Source organism: Eptesicus fuscus, chromosome 18, assembly GCF_027574615.1.
Source record: "Eptesicus fuscus isolate TK198812 chromosome 18, DD_ASM_mEF_20220401, whole genome shotgun sequence".
NCBI classification, from domain to species: domain Eukaryota; kingdom Metazoa; phylum Chordata; class Mammalia; order Chiroptera; family Vespertilionidae; genus Eptesicus; species Eptesicus fuscus.
In genome coordinates this window covers 3,205,976-3,225,267 of record NC_072490.1, presented here as the reverse complement: position 1 = coordinate 3,225,267, position 19,292 = coordinate 3,205,976, and the positions used below count along the sequence as shown (strand labels likewise).

General features: G+C 67.1%; 1 protein-coding gene across 1 annotated transcript in view; it reads left to right on the top strand.

The window, feature by feature from the left end:
* The window catches only part of ITPR1 (inositol 1,4,5-trisphosphate receptor type 1), a 175,272-nt gene that overhangs the window by 151,431 nt on the left and 4,549 nt on the right, over window positions 1-19,292 (top strand). The window contains exons 48-56 of the mRNA XM_054729485.1: window positions 372-564; window positions 2,390-2,512; window positions 3,820-3,995; window positions 5,768-5,932; window positions 6,954-7,149; window positions 8,450-8,542; window positions 9,639-9,778; window positions 10,647-10,812; window positions 12,865-13,025. Of these exons, the coding sequence (XP_054585460.1) occupies window positions 372-564; window positions 2,390-2,512; window positions 3,820-3,995; window positions 5,768-5,932; window positions 6,954-7,149; window positions 8,450-8,542; window positions 9,639-9,778; window positions 10,647-10,812; window positions 12,865-13,025 (1,413 nt within the window). The remainder of the gene's footprint in view (window positions 1-371; window positions 565-2,389; window positions 2,513-3,819; window positions 3,996-5,767; window positions 5,933-6,953; window positions 7,150-8,449; window positions 8,543-9,638; window positions 9,779-10,646; window positions 10,813-12,864; window positions 13,026-19,292) is intronic.

Here is a 19,292-nt window from a genome sequence, read left to right as displayed (position 1 = left end):
ATCCTCGGGCCCACCGTTGCACCAGCCACGTGTGCTGATGCTCGGGCCACGCGGGACCCGGGGCCCTGCTGGTGGACGGGACAGATGCACAGACACAGCCCGGCCTGGAGCCCCGGCCGGCCGTGTGCACGGAGCAGTTCCAATACGTTAGTGAAACGGACCGGTCTGAGGTCAGAACCACGCCGGTAGGGACTCGCCCGGACCGGTTCACACGGATCTGAGAGACACGCCGGTCTGGGGGTTGCGTGGTCAGAGACGCCTCGCCACGGGTCCGTGTCGCACGCCGCCTTGAATACGGAGCCAGGGCCCGGGCCCGGGGCCCCGTGGGGGTCGGAGGGGCTGCTCACGCTCCGCCCGCCCGCCGTCCGCAGATCGTCCGGCTGGACCGCACCATGGAGCAGATCGTCTTCCCGGTGCCCAGCATCTGCGAGTTCCTCACCAAGGAGTCCAAGCTGCGCATCTACTACACCACCGAGCGCGACGAGCAGGGCAGCAAGATCAACGACTTCTTCCTGCGCTCGGAGGACCTCTTCAACGAGATGAACTGGCAGAAGAAGCTCCGAGGTGGGTCCAGGCGCCAGGCACCGGTCGGCTCGGGCTCCCGGCGGGGCGCACGGCGGGCGCGAGTGTCTGCCAGCGGGAGCAGAGCTGGTGTGATCCCGACACCCCACCGCTGGGAGCGTGCAGTGTGGGGGCTGCCCCCTCATCTGCACCCCCCACCTGCGTCTCCGCAGCCCAGCCCTTGCTGTATTGGTGCCCTGTAAGGTGGGGTACAGGGCTGCCCGCTCACCCGCCCCCTCCCCGTCCCCGCAGCCCAGCCCGTGCTGGACTGGTGCCCTGTAAGGTGGGGTGCGGGGTGCCCGCTCACCCGCCGCCCCTCGTCCCCGCAGCCCAGCCCGTGCTGTACTGGTGCCCTGTAAGGTGGGGTGCGGGGTGCCCGCTCACCCGCCCCCTCCCCGTCCCCGCAGCCCAGCCCGTGCTGGACTGGTGCCCTGTAAGGTGGGGTGCGGGGTGCCCGCTCACCCGCCCCCCCCCCCCGTCCCCGCAGCCCAGCCCGTGCTGTACTGGTGCCCTGTAAGGTGGGGTGCGGGGTGCCCGCTCACCCCCCCCCCCGTCCCCGCAGCCCAGCCCGTGCTGTACTGGTGCCCTGTAAGGTGGGGTGCGGGACCCGCTCACCCGCGCCCCCCCTGTGTCCCCGCAGCCCAGCCCGTGCTGTATTGGTGCCCTGTAAGGTGGGGTGCGGGGTGCCCGCTCACCCCCCCCCCGTCCCCGCAGCCCAGCCCGTGCTGTATTGGTGCCCTGTAAGGTGGGGTGCGGGGTAACCGCTCACCCGCCCCCCCCCCCCGTCCCCGCAGCCCAGCCCGTGCTGTATTGGTGCCCTGTAAGGTGGGGTGCGGGGTGCCCGCTCACCCGCCCCCCCCCCGTGTCCCCGCAGCCCAGCCCGTGCTGTACTGGTGCCCTGTAAGGTGGGGTGCGGGGTGCCCGCTCACCCCCCCCCCCCGTCCCCGCAGCCCAGCCCGTGCTGTACTGGTGCCCTGTAAGGTGGGGTGCGGGACCCGCTCACCCGCGCCCCCCCTGTGTCCCCGCAGCCCAGCCCGTGCTGTATTGGTGCCCTGTAAGGTGGGGTGCGGGGTGCCCGCTCACCCCCCCCCCGTCCCCGCAGCCCAGCCCGTGCTGTACTGGTGCCCTGTAAGGTGGGGTGCGGGGTGCCCGCTCACCCGCCCCCCCCCCGTGTCCCCGCAGCCCAGCCCGTGCTGTACAGGTGCCCTGTAAGGTGGGGTGCGGGGCTGCCCGCCCACCTGCCCCCTCCCCCGTGTCTCCGCAGCCCAGCCCGTGCTGGACTGGTGCCCTGTAAGGTGGGGTGCGGGGTGCCCGCTCACCCGCCTCCCCCCCCCCCGTGTCCCCGCAGCCCAGCCCGTGCTGGACTGGTGCCCTGTAAGGTGGGGTGCGGGGTGCCCGCTCACCCTCCCCGCCCCCCGTGTCCCCGCAGCCCAGCCCGTGCTGCACTGGTGCCCTGTAAGGTGGGGTGCGGGGTGCCCGCTCACCCCCCCCCCCATCCCCGCAGCCCAGCCCGTGCTGTACTGGTGCCCTGTAAGGTGGGGTGCGGGGTGCCCGCTCACCCGCCCCCCCCCCCCGTCCCCGCAGCCCAGCCCGTGCTGTATTGGTGCCCTGTAAGGTGGGGTGCGGGGTGCCCGCTCACCCGCCCCCCCCCCCGTGTCCCCGCAGCCCAGCCCGTGCTGTACTGGTGCCCTGTAAGGTGGGGTGCGGGGTGCCCGCTCACCCGCCCCCCCCCCCCGTGTCCCCGCAGCCCAGCCCGTGCTGTACTGGTGCCCTGTAAGGTGGGGTGCGGGGTGCCCGCTCACCCCCCCCCCCCCCCCCGTCCCCGCAGCCCAGCCCGTGCTGTATTGGTGCGCCCGCAACATGTCCTTCTGGAGCAGCATCTCCTTCAACCTGGCCGTGCTCATGAACCTGCTCGTGGCCTTCTTCTACCCGTTCCGAGGCGTCCGGGGAGGTACCTGCCTTCGCGCTCACGGGGACCCCGGGAAGCGCGGCGGGGAGGCCGCGACCTGCGCCCCAGCGCTGACCCCTGGAAGTACCCAGACAACAGATGGGGCCGCAGGGACGCCCTCAGACAAGAGAGGTGTCCCTCTCCGCGGGTTGAGGTGGGAAGCCCTGCCCTGGTTCACTGACAAGAAGGAAGGGCACACGCTGCCCCTGAGAGAGCGCGCGGCCGCCCCCTGGGCTGCTGGGAAACGGCCTCAGAGACGGTGAGATGCTGAGCCCGAGGCGCACAGCTCGGAGGGCAGAGCCGCGGAGGCAGGTGCCCACCCCGCTCCTGGAGTGGATGGCGGTGGCCTTCGTCCCGGGCCTCTCGCGGCAGCGACGGGACGCGGGGTGTTCGGGAGTCAGCGGGGCTGTGTTTGTGGCCACGTTGGCTCCGTTATGGAACCAGGCCGGCCCGGGGCTCCAGACAGCACTCGCAATGGCAGCGGAGACACAGCCGGTCACGCCCCGCCCGCAGGGGTGGTCGGCTGGCAGCAGACGCTGGCGATGTGGATGGCACCCCCCCCCCCCAAAGACCCCGATGCAGGCGGGGGACCTGCACTCCCCCGTGTGCCTTCCATAGAAATTAGACGTTTAGGGTTCCCGTCGCCTTCCCTTGTGAAGCATGACGCAATCTGACTTTTATTTCTTTTTTGTTGTGTATCCTTACCTGAGGATACTTTTTCACTGATTTTTTTTTTTTTTTTTGAGAGAGAGAGAGGAAGAGGGGAGAGACGGAGAGAGAAACATCCAAGTGAGAGAGGCATAGCAACTGGTTGCCTCCCATATGCACCCCAACAAAAGCCAGGGATCAAGCTGCAGCTGAGGTCTATGTCTTGGACTGGAATCGAACCCGGGACCCTGCAGTCCACAGGTGGACGCTCTATCCACTGAGCCACACCAGCCAGGGCCGTTTTGTTTGTTGAACAAGCGCGTGATGGGCGCCTGGGGGGTGCCGAGCGAGCGAGCACTAGGAAAGCCGCCCCGTGCGGGTGCCCGGGACAAAAGCTGAGGGCGAGCATCACCGGGCTCCTGGGGAGACGGGTGGGGACGCTGCCCGAAGGGGCGACCTCCGAGCTGAGACCCAGGGGGCCGGGAAAGGGGCAGGTCCCGGCGGAGGGAACACACGGGCGGGACGGGTCCTGTCCGGGCCGGGAATTGGAGCCGAGCGCCGGGGCCGTGCGGCCGGGAGGTGGCGGGAGAAGGTACGGCGGGGCCCACGCCGCCCGTCCCTGCGCCCGCTGCGAGCGGCGCCCGTGACCGCCTGTCTTGCAGGGACGCTGGAGCCGCACTGGTCGGGGCTGCTGTGGACGGCCATGCTGGTCTCGCTGGCCATCGTCATCGCGCTGCCCAAGCCCCACGGCATCCGGGCGCTGATCGCGTCCACGATCCTGCGGCTCATCTTCTCGGTGGGGCTGCAGCCCACGCTCTTCCTCCTGGGCGCCTTCAACGTGAGTCCGGCCCGCGGCACGCCTTCCCCTCGGGTCCCGGGACCTGGGCCTGTGCTTGCGGGGCGGGGACGGGAGGGCCTCTCGGTCCAGGTGGCGGCCCAGGAGGGCCTCGCGGTCCAGTGGCGGCCCGGCGATCGTGCGCTCAGGGACCGGCCCTCCCGGGAGTCTGGCTCGAAGGGCAGTGCGCTGAGGTGTGAGTTAGTCGTGCCGACCTGCTCACAGGTTTATGGGACTGGAGATCCCCCCAGTCAGCCCAGCGATCAGATAGGAACACAGCGTCCCACTCGGGGAGGCCGCACCGAGCAGGAGAGGCGGAAGGAATGGCCACACAGGGCACGGGGAGCGAGGCTGGGAGAGCATCGAGGTTTCCAAGTCAGGCGTGACATTTGGGATTGCTCTCTCCGTACAATTGAAGTGTGGGAGCCAGCTGCATGATGGGAGAATCTTAGGAGGCGGCGGCGGCGGGTGTGGGGTGGAAGGTGAACTGGAGGGTTCCGGGCAAAAGGAGGAGAGTTGGCATGGGAGGCACCGCCTTCTGGAGGTTTCCGCCCGAGCATGTGAGGGAGCTGGGGTCACTTACGAAGATGGGCGTGGGATTGCAAAGCAAGGCTGCTGGAGTAATTCCGTGCACCAGGAACTGTCCCCAGAGGGGCGTGCAGGGCAGGGCAGCAGGGCCTGAGGAGCGGGAGCTGCTTCAAGCTGACGGCTCGGGTGAGGCGGCGGGGAAGGTGTGTATGGGTGTGTGGAGAGGCGTGTGACGTGCAGGACCTGGCCCGGCACGGGTGACCACCTGGCCCCGCACGGGTGACCCGGCACTGAATGCCAGGATCCGGCCCTCGGGCCTCCTCCCGGGTCGGCACGTCCAGAGGCTGCTCCAGGGGATCCATCTCAGGTCGGAAAGGGTCGGCAGTCAAGTCCGCGTGCGAAACGCTGGGCGGGCTTTTCCCGCAGAATCCCTCGGGCCTTCGCCTGCGACCTGGAAGTTCTCAGAGGCCCCGGGGGCGCAGGACAGACTTCTCTCAGGGTCAAGGCCAGGGGAAGGCACAGGGTGCCTGCCGCAGTCCCAGGAAAGACCCCGAGAGGTCCGGGCTCCATCCGGTCCTTGCCTGTCGCTGGACCAGCCGTTGCTGCCGGGGTGCAGTCCTCTGATTGGCCGATGGAGCCCCGCCTGGACCCCCAGGGCTGACACCGGGTCCGGCTGCACCCCCAGAGGAAAGGGGAGAACTATTCCCAGAAGAGGAGGCAGGGCTAGAACGCACCCCGAAGTCCCTTCCTTTGCTTTCCCCGTGAAATTGGGGGCGACGGGCTTGTGCCCTTGACCGGGACTCGAACCGTGACCTCCTGGTTCCTGGGTCGATGCTCAGCCACGGAGCCGGGCCGGCCGGGCTCTGTATGTCCCGTTCTTGTTAAGCTCCCTCTGTCCTGCCTCTGACGGGACGGTTTCAGAAAACGCTCCCGTCTGCGGATCACAGGGCTGTGTGACTCCCGGGCGTCAGGAACGATGCCGCTGGAGCCTCGTCACCTCCGTCTGTGCTCTTGTCGGGTTTTGTCGCACACGAACGCCCCGTGGTCCCCGCGGCACCACAGTCCTTTGACGACCGCGTCGCTTGGGACGTGCCTGGAAAGCGAAGTCACGAAATGACTTCGACCCGCACAGCGGCTCCCATGGGGCGGCTCCCGGGGGTTTGGTGGGCACTCGGTGCAGAAGGAGGCGCACGGGGCGGTGGGGGGGTGCACAGTCGTGCTTAAGTGCCTGCCCCCTCGCGCCCCAGGTCTGCAATAAGATCATCTTCCTGATGAGCTTCGTGGGCAACTGCGGCACGTTCACGCGGGGCTACCGCGCCATGGTGCTGGACGTGGAGTTCCTGTACCACCTGCTGTACCTGCTCATCTGCGCGCTCGGGCTCTTCGTGCACGAGTTCTTCTACAGCCTGCTGGTGAGCCCGGCCCGCCCCGGCCCGCCCCGGCCCCCCCCCCGGCCCTCCCCCCGGCCCGCCCCCCGGCCCGCCCCCCGGCCCTCCCCGGCCCTCCCCGGCCCTCCCCTGGCCCTCCCCCCGGCCCTCCCCCCGGCCCGCCCCCCGGCCCGCCCCCCGGCCCTCCCCCCGGCCCGCCCCCCGGCCCTCCCCCCGGCCCTCCACCCAGCCCTCCACCCGGCCCTCCGGTCGGGGTTAGCCCTCTCCCGAGGGTATTCCCCCAGGGTCTTCAGAGGACGGGAGAGAGGGACAGAAATTGATGAGAGAGACACAGCGATAGGTTGCCTCCCGCTCATGCCCTGACTGGGGCCGAGGATCGAACCTGCAACCCAGGTTCGTGCCCTTGGACCGGGAATCGAACCCTCGACCCTTCAGTCTGGGGACGGATGCTCTAACCACTGAGCAAGACTGGCCAGGACACAGACCCGTCTTTCCTATTGTGATTGCTGTGCCTGCTCGTGCCCTTGGACCAGGAATCGAACCCTCGACCCTTCGGTCTGGGGACGGATGCTCTAACCACTGAGCAAGACTGGCCAGGACTCAGACCCGTCTTTCCTATTGTGATTGCTGTGCCTGCTCTAACGAGGCAGCCGCCTCTGTGCGCAACGTTGGCCGGATCTGGGAGGAAACCCTCCCCCTCGGGGGGCAGGTCAGGCCACAGGAGCCCGGGGGGCGGGTCACACGGACGCAGCAGCTCCATCTTTTACTTTTCATAACAGACGGTGCCCCCGACCCGGATCAGGAGGTGCCGCCTCTGTTTTCTTTGTTTGTGTTAAATATGTTGTTACTGATTTCAGAGAGGAAGGGAGAGGGAGAGAGAGAGAAACATCCATGGTGAGAGAGAATCATGGATCGGCTGCCTCCTGCACGCCCCCCACTGGGGATCGAGCCCGCAAACCGCGCTTGTCCGCCGGGTGCTCCCTGCGGGCGGGCGGTGTGCGTCCCCTGGGGCGCCCTGTGAGCACCCCGTCGCCTCCTGTCGCAGCTCTTTGACCTGGTGTACCGCGAGGAGACCCTGCTCAACGTCATCAAGAGCGTCACCCGCAACGGGCGGTCCATCATCCTGACGGCGGTGCTGGCGCTGATCCTGGTCTACCTCTTCTCCATCGTGGGCTACCTCTTCTTCAAGGCCGACTTCCTGCTGGAGGTGGACCCGCTGCCCAACGGCACCGCCCTCCCAGGTGGGCGGCCCCTGCCGGCCCCAGCCGCATGGGAGTCTCCCTGACACGGGGCGGGGACCTGGGACTCGGGCTGGTTCTCTTGTATCCAAGGCGCGGTGCGGGCTCTCGGGGGCGCGGGGGGCGTGCCCGGAGCCTGCACGGAGCTCACGCACGGCGGTCCCGTCTGCCACGGGCACAGCTTTTCCCTGAGAGACTGACCGTGACCTATCGGAGACGTGGGAAGCCGCTTCCAGGACTCGCGCCTGCTGGGGCGCACGTGGGGACAGGCGTGCACGGAGGGGGGCTCACTGCGGAGCGAAACGGGGGGCCTCTGAGCGCCGGGCATGGTGCGTTAGTGACAGTCACCCCCGGGGAGGCGGGGGGCCCTTATGAGCCTTCGCGGGACGTGGGGGACGTTGCAGAGTAGCTACAGTAGCTCAGGCGTGCTTGCTTTTTTTTTTAATCCTCACCCGAGGATATGTTTTTCCATGGGTGTTTTTTTTAGAGAGTGGAATGGAGGGAGGAAGGGAGGAGAGAGAGAAACATTGATGTGAGGGGGACACATCGATTGGTTGCCTCCCGCACCCGCCCCACCCGGGGCCGGGGATCAGACCTGCAACCAAGGTCCGTGCCCTTGGCCGAGAGTGGACAGCGCTCTAACCACTGAGCACCCGGCCAGGGCCAGGCATGCTTGTTTGTCAGTTAAAAGTCCACATTTCTCGAAATATGGACGGCTGTACTCTGCTAGCAGTGGCTCCTGGGACGTCCTTCCTTTTGCGCTGGCTTGTGCTGTGTTCACCCACGGCAAGCGGAGAGGGGAGGTCCGGTTCTGAGGATGAAAGTGGAGATGGCGTACTGAGTGGCTGGGGCTCTCTGCCCTCCACCCACACGGTGGACACACTCAGGGAGGTGCCACCGTCTGGCATCCGGTCACCGGGCGCCCGCGTCGGGGAGCCGGCCCGGTTGGGTGAGGCGGAGCCAGGCGCCTTTCCCCCGCCCAGTGCTCAGACCACTGCGGGGTCTGAGCCTCTCGGTCCCACCTGGGTTTCCGCCGGTGCCGCTGCCAGGCCTGGTGCCGACGTGGTGTGAGCCTGGCCCGGGTCTGCGCGTGGGGCCGTGCGGGTCACCGTCGGCCTTTCCCGTGAGGGACGTGCTGCCTGCGTGCGGATCCCCACGCCTCCAGGAGGGACGTTCCGGGCCCCGCCCCGCCCAGGTCACCAAGCAGACGCGCCAGCTGCGTCTCCGCCGTGGCCGGACGGGCAGGATTGCGGGGCGGCGTCTGCCGGGAGGTGGTGCATCACAGCGTCCTTCTCTCCCCCAGAGGCCGGCGAGAGCTTGGCCGGCGAGTTCCTGTTCTCGGACGTGTGCCGGGTGGGCGCTGGGGAGAACTGCTCCTCTCCTGCACCCCAGGAAGGTAGGCCCCCATAGCCTGGAGCCCCCGTTAGTGCCAGGCCCCTCCAGAGGCGTAGCTGCTGCCGTGACGTCGAGTCAGATGAAAGCGGGGGCTCTGCCCAGACGTGAGGCCGGCGGCCGAGGGGAAAGGCTGGGGAGCCGAGGGAGACGGAGGGAAGAGAAGGCTCCGTGGGAAGAAAGGTCGGCTTCCTGGATTCAGCCAGGACTTCCTGAGGGCCCACTGTCTGCCAGGGGCCGGTGTACTCTACGATACAGTGACATGCGGGGGGGGGGGGGGGGTGGGGAGGCAGGCGGGCAGGTGGAGGTCACCTGAGAGCTGCTAAACGCTGGGAATAAGACAGGCACCCAGCCCCAGTGCAGTGAGAGCATCACCAGGAAGTGACAGCTAAACCAAAACAGCGGACTATCCGGCGAAGGCAGAGGGGCAGGCATTCTGTTAGAGGGAGCAGCCCGTCGGAAGGCTTGGAAGCAGGATACAGCAGGTTTGGGGAGGTAGGGTCTATGAGGAAGAAGAATAGCAAGAGATGAAGCCGGCAAGGTTGGCAAAGGGTCAGATCACGAAAGGTCTTACATGTCAGGCTAAGGAGGTTACATGTCATCCAACGGATGATTGGGAGTTGTTGAAAGCGGAGTGATAGGATGAGATGTATGTTTCATCAAGGCCGTTCCCTCTGCAGCTGGAGAAAAGAACGAAGGCAGAAAGGTCACTGCTTTTTTTCCTCCAAAACGCAGTGGACAGCCTCCAGCATGAAGCGGTTTAATCAGAGGAGCCGCTCTAGCATGCTGCCAGGCGTGGCCCCTACACCCGCAGTGCGGAGCCTGGTGGCCCTGCCCTCAGCTGAGAGGAGAGGGGCTGTGGCTCAGGGGAGGAGCTCCTCTGAGGTCAGACCCGGCTCAGCGCTGGGGCTGAGTTCACCCCTGAGAAGGACGGGGAGTGTTTAGATTCCGAGGTGGAGGGCAGGTCTGGCCCGGCTGCCTCCAGGAGGGAGCAGGGGGCAGGGATGAGAACAGAGTGCCCCGGGCTTCAGCCTTTCAGAAGGAGGCGCGTGGCGCTCGGGCCTTCACGTCCTTCTCTCTCGCTCTGTCTGCGTCCGCAGCGCCGCTCCCGGCCGAGGAGCCCGAGCAGGACAAGGAGCACACGTGCGAGACCCTGCTGATGTGCATCGTCACCGTGCTGAGCCACGGGCTGCGGAGCGGCGGCGGCGTGGGCGACGTGCTCAGGAAGCCGTCCAAAGAGGTGGCTGCGCACCCAGGGCGCCGGGGCCGGGGGCCGGAGCACAGACGGGAGCCACGCGGGTAGCCTGGGAGCGGGGACGCATGGACGGGCAGGGCCGGCTCCTGGGGCACCCTCCCTCTCCGTCGGGCACACGGACGCCGTGCGAGGGGCTGGTCCCGTCACACGCGAGGGACCGTTTCCTCGGTTGGGTCTGGCCACCTGGACACGTTTCCAAACCCCGAGCCCCCAGGAAGCTCCTGCCCAGCAGTCCCAGGGCACTCGGAGAATTCACAATTTATTGATTTTATTTATTTATTTTAATATATTTTTATTGATTTCAGAGAGGAAGGGAGAGGAGATAGAAACATCGATGATGAGAGAGAATCATGGATCGGCTGCCTCCTGCACGCCCCCCACTGGGGATCGAGCCCGTAAGCTGGGCATGTGCCCTTGACCAGAATTGAACCCGGGACCCTTCGGTCCACAGGCCGATGCTCTATCCATTGAGCCACACCGGCCAGAGTGCACAACTTAGACACGGGGTATGCAGAGATGCAGTGGTGGGCTTTTTTAAAAAATATTTTTATTCATTTCAGAGAAGAAGGGGGAGGGAGAGAGAGAGAAACATTAATCATGAGAGAGAATCACTGAACAGCTGCCTCCTGCGCGCCCCACACTGGGGATTGAGCCCTGACCGGGAATCGAACCGTGACCTCCTGGTTCATAGGTCAACGCTCAGCGAAGTGTGGCCTTCTTAACCTTTGACATCCCGTTTAAGTTCTGCTGGAGGAGGCTGACGGTGATGTGGGGGGCAGGGTGCCCCGGTGTTGAGAGGGGACTGCGGAGCCGGGGCGGGGGCGGGGCCGGCCTGACCGCGCCCTCCTCCCAGGAGCCGCTGTTCGCCGCCCGCGTCATCTACGACCTGCTCTTCTTCTTCATGGTCATCATCATCGTGCTGAACCTCATCTTCGGGGTCATCATCGACACCTTCGCCGACCTGCGGAGCGAGAAGCAGAAGAAGGAGGAGATCCTCAAGACCACCTGCTTCATCTGCGGTGAGCGGCCCGCGGCCGCGGCCTCTGCCTGGGGCGGGGGGGGGGGGGGGGGGGGGGGCTGGAAATGCGTGCACCACGGCTCTTGTCGCCGGGGCACCCCTCGGCCCTGAGCGAGCGCCCGCCCCTCCAGCGCGTCCTCGCTGTAGTCAGGCCGCGTCTCTGAGCCGAGTGGCTCCCTGTGACTGGGTGCAGCGACATGAGCCCTCCGCCTCAGGGGGCACTCGGGGCCGGCTCAGGTCCAGGCCAGGACCACACGGTGCAGGTGACAGGAGTGAAGGTCCCCGGGGAGAGTGCGTGGGCACCACCGCCATCGCGGTGACCGCAGGGCGTCCATGTAAACTAGCCGTGTGGGACCAGGACGTCCATGTAAACGAGCCGTGTGGGGCCAGGACGTCCATGTAAACTAGCCGTGTGGGACCAGGAGCTGAGGAGTCCTTTTGGGTTATTCATGATACAATTACAAGACTGTATACGTTTCCTACTGGTCCGTAAGCCCCAAAATGAGCATTTTTTTATTTAAAAACTTAAAGATGCTGCTTCCTTTATAATAGTTTAATGCATTTCCTTTGACATAATTTCCAGAATTACAGAAACGCCCTAAGAAAATAGAGACTTTCTGTACATGAGGCCCTGGCCCGGTCGCTCAGTTGGTTAGTGCATCATCCACACCAAGGTTGCAGTTTCGATCCCTATAGAGACGGGTGTGGAGCCCCGCCCTCCTGTGGATTGACAGGGCCAGGAGCCCCGCCCTCCTGTGGACAGACAGGGCCCAGGAGCCCCGCCCTCCTGTGGACAGACAGATTGACAGGGCCCAGGAGCCCCGCCCTCCTGTGGACAGGCAGATTGACGGGGCCGGGAGCCCCGCCCTCCTGTGGACAGGCAGATTGACGGGGCCCGGGAGCCCCGCCCTCCTGTGGACAGACAGATTGATGGGGCCTGGGAGCCCCGCCCTCCTGTGCACAGACAGATTGACGGGCCCGAGAGCCCCGCCCTCCTGTGGACAGACAGATTGATGGGGCCCGGGAGCCCCGCCCTCCTGTGCACAGACAGATTGACAGGGCCCGAGAGCCCCGCCCTTCTGTGCACAGACAGATTGACAGGGCCCGGGAGCCCCGCCCTCCTGTGCACAGACAGATTGACGGGGCCCGGGAGCCCCGCCCTCCTGTGGACAGATTGACGGGGCCCGGGAGCCCCGCCCTCCTGTGCACATACAGATTGACGGGCCCGGGAGCCCCGCCCTCCTGTGCACAGACAGATTGACGGGGCCCGGGAGCCCGCCCTCCTGTGCACAGACAGATTGACGGGCCGGGAGCCCCGCCCTCCTATGGACAGGCAGATTGACCGGGCCCGGGAGCCCCGCCCTCCTGTGGACAGACAGATTGACGGGGCCGGGAGCCCCGCCCTCCTGTGCACAGACAGATTGACGGGGCCCGGGAGCCCCGCCCTCCTGTGCACAGACAGATTGACGGGCCGGGAGCCCCGCCCTCCTATGGACAGGCAGATTGACCGGGCCCGGGAGCCCCGCCCTCCTGTGGACAGACAGATTGACGGGGCCGGGAGCCCCGCCCTCCTGTGCACAGACAGATTGACGGGGCCCGGGAGCCCCGCCCTCCTGTGCACAGACAGATTGATGGGCCGGGAGCCCCGCCCTCCTATGGACAGACAGATTGACGGGCCGGGAGCCCCGCCCTCCTATGGACAGGCAGATTGACCGGGCCCGGGAGCCCCGCCCTCCTGTGGACAGACAGATTGACGGGGCCGGGAGCCCCGCCCTCCTGTGCACAGACAGATTGACGGGCCGGGAGCCCCGCCCTCCTATGGACAGGCAGATTGACCGGGCCCGGGAGCCCCGCCCTCCTGTGGACAGGCAGATTGACGGGGCCCGGGAGCCCCGCCCTCCTGTGCACAGACAGATTGACGGGCCGGGAGCCCCGCCCTCCTATGGACAGGCAGATTGACCGGGCCCGGGAGCCCCGCCCTCCTGTGGACAGGCAGATTGACGGGCCGGGAGCCCCGCCCGGGCTGCTCACGCCGCCTTCCCGCCCTCTGCAGGCTTGGAAAGGGACAAGTTTGACAACAAGACGGTCACCTTCGAGGAGCACATCCAGGAGGAGCACAACATGTGGCACTACCTGTGCTTCATCGTCCTGGTGAAGGTGAAGGACTCCACGGAGTACACCGGCCCCGAGAGCTACGTGGCCGAGATGATCCAGGTGAGCGGCCCGGGCCCGCCCAGCTCGGCCTCCGCTGAAATGCGTGACCGACACCGTACGTGGCAGCGCCGGGCCGGGCGGCCTGGGCTCTAGGCCTTTGCTGTCCTCTCGGTGACCTTCGGAAGCAGCAGACGGCGGTGCGTCCCCACTTTACAGGAGGAAACGCTGAGGCTCAGGGGATGAGCGCACGGCCACGTGACGGCTGGGGCTTTGAGGAGGCGCCACCTCTGCGCGCGGCCTCCCTTCCCGATCACGGATGTTTTTGTTCATTTTCTTTCTTTTGTGTTTTTTGCCTTAACTAAGAGCTGGTCTCTGAGAGGCGCCTTTTGAAAGGGATCGCCCGGCATAGTCCAGCACGACTGGTTCCTGTTTGGACCCGCCCAGCCTTTCTGGGGGACCACATGGTGGAGGGACCGAGTCCCCAGTTAACCTCTGGCTGCTGGGGAACGTGGCCGCCGTGTCCCGGAGGGGACGCTGCCGCAGGCCTTCCGAGCGCTGTTCTCAGGCAGGGCGCGTGGAGGCACCACGCGGATCCCGGGCAGCGTCCTTGGTGGCCACGTCGGGGGAGAGTGGGGTGTGCACATTAAAGGGGAAAGACAGTTCCCCAGAACCACGGCCAGACGTGGGCATCCACGCCCAGGTGACTCATCGCACGGGCGTCGCTCCCTGAAGATCACGCACTGAGCGGCCCACCCATCATCCTGTGGCCTGGTGCTGGCTGTTCCCACGGCACGGTAGACAGCGCTCTACCCCTCCCTCCCTAGCTCTCTCCCTCTCTCCCTCTTTCCCTCTTACTCCCTCTCCCTCCCTCCCCCCTCCTCCCCCCCCCCCTCCACATACACAGCTCCCTCCCGGGATCCCCGGGTGCTCCCTCCTGTTTGTCCCCTGCTCTCTGCAGAACCAAGTTGTCAGGGACAGGGAAGCAAAGTGGCAGTGGCGGCCCAGGCCACAGGTCCTGGGGTGCTCTGGGGGGTAGCGGGGTGCTCTGGGGGGTAGCGGGGTGCTCTGGGGGGTAGTGGGGTGCTTTCCTTCACACAGGGGGGCGGGGGGCAAGGAGAGTCAGGAGCCCACACGCCTGGAAAAAGCTGTGCTGAGACCCGTGTCAGTTCGGGTCAGAAAAGCCCTTTTGCCTGAAAACAGCTCCTGGCACATTTTCCAGGCAAATCAGTCCCTCAGCAGGTCCTGCCCGCAGCCCGGGAGGAGCTGAGAAGCTTCGAGCAGCGGGCCTCCGGCCCGCCTCGCTATCTGTGTTTGATAAGGCGGAAGCTCGGCCAGGAAACTGTGTGCTAACAAGGGCAAAGGTCAGAACGGGAACCCAAAACCCACATGTCACGACCTCTGTTTAGCCGGGGAGCCGGCTGGGTCTTGCACCTTTGACCCTGGCGAGCGGGAGCCCGGCGCTGTCAGGTCTGCAGGCGGCACTTTGTGGAGTGGCCGCGGCCCGAGGGGCTCGGGGAGGCCGGGCGGCTCGGGACCCACGTGCGGAGCTCCTCGGGGCCGCAGAGGAGAGCGAGGCCCGTGCAGGGCGGGGCGGGCGGCAGCGTGAGGAGGGTGTGAACGTGGTTGCTCACACGGCGCGGGAGGCCCAGCAGACAGGACCTCAGGGTGTGCACCGAGCCCCCCTCCTGTCACCTGCCCTGTCGGCTTCACCCCGGGCAGGCGGCAGCGGGCGTGGGACCCTCTGCTCGGCAAATGGGCGGTGCCGGGCTGGACTTTATCCGGGAACCTGAGGGGCTGCCTCTCAGTTCCCGGGAGGGAGAAGTCTCGTGGGCGGTGCTCTCTCAGGCCCTCCTGCCCACCCTGGGCGGCTCCCCCTCCCACCCCCACCCCCGCCGCCTCCGCCGTGTCCTCGGGGCCCCGAAAGCCCTCGCTGTGAGTGAGGATACAACCCGCTGCCCTCTGCCACGACTCCCAGAATGCACCGAGACAGGGTTCAAGAACACGGGCGAGGGAGGGCGAGGGAGGGCGAGGGGGGCGCTGCCTCCCCCACGGCCTGCCCGCCCCGCACCCTGGAGCTGCTCGCTGTCCAGGCGGCAGCAGGGAGAACTCCTGCCCAGGCTGCCTGCACACTCGGCCCTGGGTCCCGGGTCCCGAGGGTGCGAGGTCACCCTCCCCGCACACCTCCCAGGGGCCTCCCTCTAGGGTCCCTGCGCCCGCACCTCCCGCTCCTCCTGCTCCTCCCGCTCCTGCCTCCGAGTGACCCCCGGTCGGACCCGTGGAGGGCTGGGCGTGTCACAGAGAGAGGGTGTCTGCAGAGGGCCAGTCTCCCGAGGAGCCGACCCCCGAGGCAGGGCAGGCGTCGGTGGCCCCCAGGTGGTTCCTGGGCCGTGCACATGACGGGGGAAGGCGGGACTCATAGCCGGACATCTCCCCCCTGAGCCTGTCCAAGGGCGTGACCTCGGCCCGCCTCCTGCTCCTTCCCGAGCGCAGACCCCATGGGCCGCCCTCCAGGCCCCACCCCACGCCCCGGGCCCCACCGAGGCTCCTGGGCCTCCACCCCGCTGTGGCCTCTGCTCCAACTGGTGCTGTCTCTCGGAGCCAGGCCGCCGGGCCCTGGGCCTGGGCGTGTGGCCCGCGAGCGGCCGGGACGGGACCCTGTAACGTGTCTCCTGAGACCGAAGCCCCCGGCGCGTCTCCTGAGACCGAAGCCCCCGGCGCGTCTCCGGGGCGGGAGGACGGGCGGAGCCCTTGGTCTCTGACGGTTACACACGTGGACGGGCTCTCGGTTCCATTCTGCGGAGCCAGCGAGCGGCCACGGCCTCCTCCGTGTTCGGAGCTCCTGCCCACGGGGCAGCTTCCGCGTCGGGGGGCTCGTGGGCTAAGCGGGTCCGTGGCAGGGGTGGGGGTGCAGTGTGGGAGGCAGCCAGTCGCTCTCTCTCACATCCATGTTTCTCTCCCGTCCTCCCTCTCCTTCCTCCCTTTCACTCTAAAAACCAACGTAAAAACATGCTCCGGTGAGGATTTACGAAGGAAGGCGGCAGGCATGGGGGAGCCACTGAAAGTGGCCCAACGCCACCCTGAACTGGGGACTGGGGGTGGGTGTCAGCTGAGACGCCGTGCAGGGCGGCTGCTAGCAAGGGCGGTGAGCCAGCTGAGGGGGGCCGGCTGGGCCCCCTGGTCTCCATCAGGCGTCCCCAGGGCCGGCCCGCTCGCATCTGCTGTGGTCGCCAGCCCCTCCTGCCTCTCCTCTGTGCCCTCCTGCGTCCTCCCCGGGGGGGGGGGGGGCACCTGGGACCAGCCGTGCTGCCCGGCGGTAAACGCTGCCTTCTCGCAGCCCCTGGGCCAGGAACCCGCCACCTGAGCCCCGAGGGACTTCGGCGGCGGCTCTGCAGCCGCTTCTCGGAGGGATTTCATCAGAGCCGGGTGCGGCCTCCCTGCTGGCCGGCGACCTCGCCGCTCGGTGTCCTCCAGGAACAGCCGCGAGCTGGCCTGGGGTGGACGGGCGGCTCCCGGCAGCTGGAGGTTACGTAACGTGGCTGCGGGGAATGTCCTTCCGGCCCACGAGCCGCCCCGCCGGCGAGACGGGAGCAGCTGTGCTGGAGAAAGTGTCTGGAGCCGCGCCCGAGGGAGGACGGAGCTGCCCGGGACGCGGTGCCCCAGGCCGACGCCCCGCAGCTCTGCCACCGGGGCTGGGCACTGGCTTCCTGCCTCGCAGGGTGCTCGCCTCAGGGACCTTCCTCACCCCAACTGAGCCCCCAGGCAGAGCCAGGCTGCTCCCCTCCTGCCCCTCCTGCCCCCTCCTGCCCCCTCCTGCCCCCTCCTGCCCCTCCTGCCCCTCCTGCCCCCTCCTGCCCCTCCTGCCCCCTCCTGCCCCCTCCTGCCCCTCCTGCCCCCTCCTGCCCCCTCCTGCCCCTCCTGCCCCTCCTGCCCCCTCCTGCCCCTCCTTCCCCCTCCTGCCCCTCCTGCCCCCTCCTGCCCCCTCCTGCCCCCTCCCGCCCCCTCCTGCCCCCTCCTGTCCCCTCCTGTCCCCTCCTGCCCCCTCCTGCCCCTCCTTCCCCCTCCTGCCCCCTCCTGCCCCCTCCTGCCCCTTCCTGCCCCTCCTGCCCCCTCCTGCCCCCTCCTGCCCCCTCCTGCCCCCTCCTGCCCCCTCCTGCCCCCGGGCGGTGTCCTTCCGGCCGCACTGTCGTCAGGGCTGCCATGGAAACGCACCCCCGATCTGCGGGGATCACGGGTGGGGTTTGGGGGCTGGCCAACAAATTCCAGGGGTGGGGACCTGTTTTCTTAATTACAAGACTATTTCACAGCAGCTCTAGGTTTGCAGACAAACGAGCAGAAAGTGCGGCCTCCCCGTCTCCCCTCTCGCCGTTCCCTTAGTGACAGTGCGTCCCTGCGGCGTATTCGATACATTGTGACCAGCTGAAGCCACGGTTCACCTTCCGGCTCGCTCCAGTGGGGTAGCGACAGGGGTCAGCATTGCAGCCCGGAGGACGCAGAGGTCACGGAGGAGAGGGGGGGGCTGGCAACCTCAGCTGAACGAGGCGGGGCCGGCCCACGAGGGGTCCCCTCTCTCCCACCGCCCTGGACACCTTCTGTGCCTGGCCTCATCCCCCCCGCACCCCATCTTCTCCCTGTGTCCGGAGTCTGGACCGGCTCAGTACTCTGGCTTTCGCTAAATGCGTGACCGACACTATAAACGGCGGTGCCGAGCCACTGCCCGCGGCGCGTGATCCGGTCACGGTGTCTCCCCGGAGCGGAGAGGCTGGCTCTGGTGTTGCCCTTGGCTGTGGTCTGGGAAGAGGGGGCTGAGGGGGACTCTGCCTCTGCCGTGGAGAGAGCCTCACTCGCCCGCCAGGCAGGTGACCAGTCTGCGTTCCCCGCCTGCCCGCCCGCGGGGGTTAAGGGTGCCTTCGGCCCTCCCCCGCCTCTGCGGGCCTTCCCAGGGGTGGGGGCGCACGGGAGGCCCAGCGTCTGTCCTGGTCCCGCCGCCCTCCCCTCACCCCCTCCCCTTCGCACCCGGGCACCCAGAGAAGCCCCCTCTGTCACCGCTTGGTGAGAGGAGCAGTCGGGTGCCATCTGAGTTGACAGCCTTGCCCGCTGGGTCTTCCCCGCGCCCTCTCTCCACGGCACCCTGTCCCCCTCGGGCTCTCGTCCCCTAGCCTGGCTGCACAAGGACAAGAGGCTCAGCACCCACGCGGGTGTTCACATGGTAAACAGACCGCACCTGAGACCATTCCCCAGGGACTGGCCGCCTCCTCTTAGAACAGCCCCCACGGGCCTGGGAGAGGACACGCTTCCCAGAGGGATGAGCCCTTCACACCACCCAGCTCCCTCTCCCCCTCCTTCCCCCTCCCTCCCCCTCCTTCCCTCTCCCTCCCTCCCCCTCCCTCCCTCTCTCTCCCCCTTCCTTCCTCTCTCTCCCTCTGCCTCTCCCCCCTCCCTTCCTCTCTGTCTCTTTCACACACACACCCTCCTCTCCCCCTCCCTCCCCCCCACTCTCTCACACCCCTCCCCCCTTTCCAGTCAAGGACAAGCTGAGATGTTGTGCCGCCCCCGCGTCTGAGGCCTCGGCGTTAGCTCTGTGGGGACTTTTCCAGCCTTACCTAGAAGAGAGCTAACCAGAGCCTAGCGCTGTGGTCAGCCAGCTTCCGGCTGCGGCTGCGGTCGCCTTGTGCTCTGACACAGGAAGCGGCTGTGCCGGGAACGCCGGCCTGCCGGCCGGGCAGACGGTGCCTAATGACATTGGTATGCGCGGTGCCACAGCCAGGCGGCCGGGGATGCACTGGGGCGGCCAGACCCGGCGACACATGCTCGGGGGACCCGGAGCCGCCCGACCCCGCCCTCCGACCACACGCACCCCGGGATGAGTTCACGTATGAACTGTCTCGGTGGAGCATGACTTTCCCAAAAATGCAGCCGAAGCCGAGACCCAGACGGTTTTGATCTTGAACGGGCGTGAAGGCGGGATTCTGCCGATGGCTGCCGGCCCCGGGCCTGGCTGCGGGGCCGTGGGTGCAGGCGGCCGGGTCGTGCCCGTCCGAGCTGGAGAGACAGTGGGCTCCACACGGTCACCCGAGACTAGGGCTCCATGCAGAGGGGTCCTGGGGTCAGAGCCACATGGAATGGAGAGGCAGTTTGACCGGAATTGCTCATTTTTCTTTTAAAATACATTTTTATTGATTTCACAGAGGAAGGGAGAGGGAGAGAGAAACATCAGTGACGAGAGAGAATCATGGATCGGCTGCCTCCTGCACGCCTCCCCACTGGGGATTGAACCCACAACCCAGATACGTGCCCTTGACTGGCATCAAACCCAGGACCCCTCAGTCC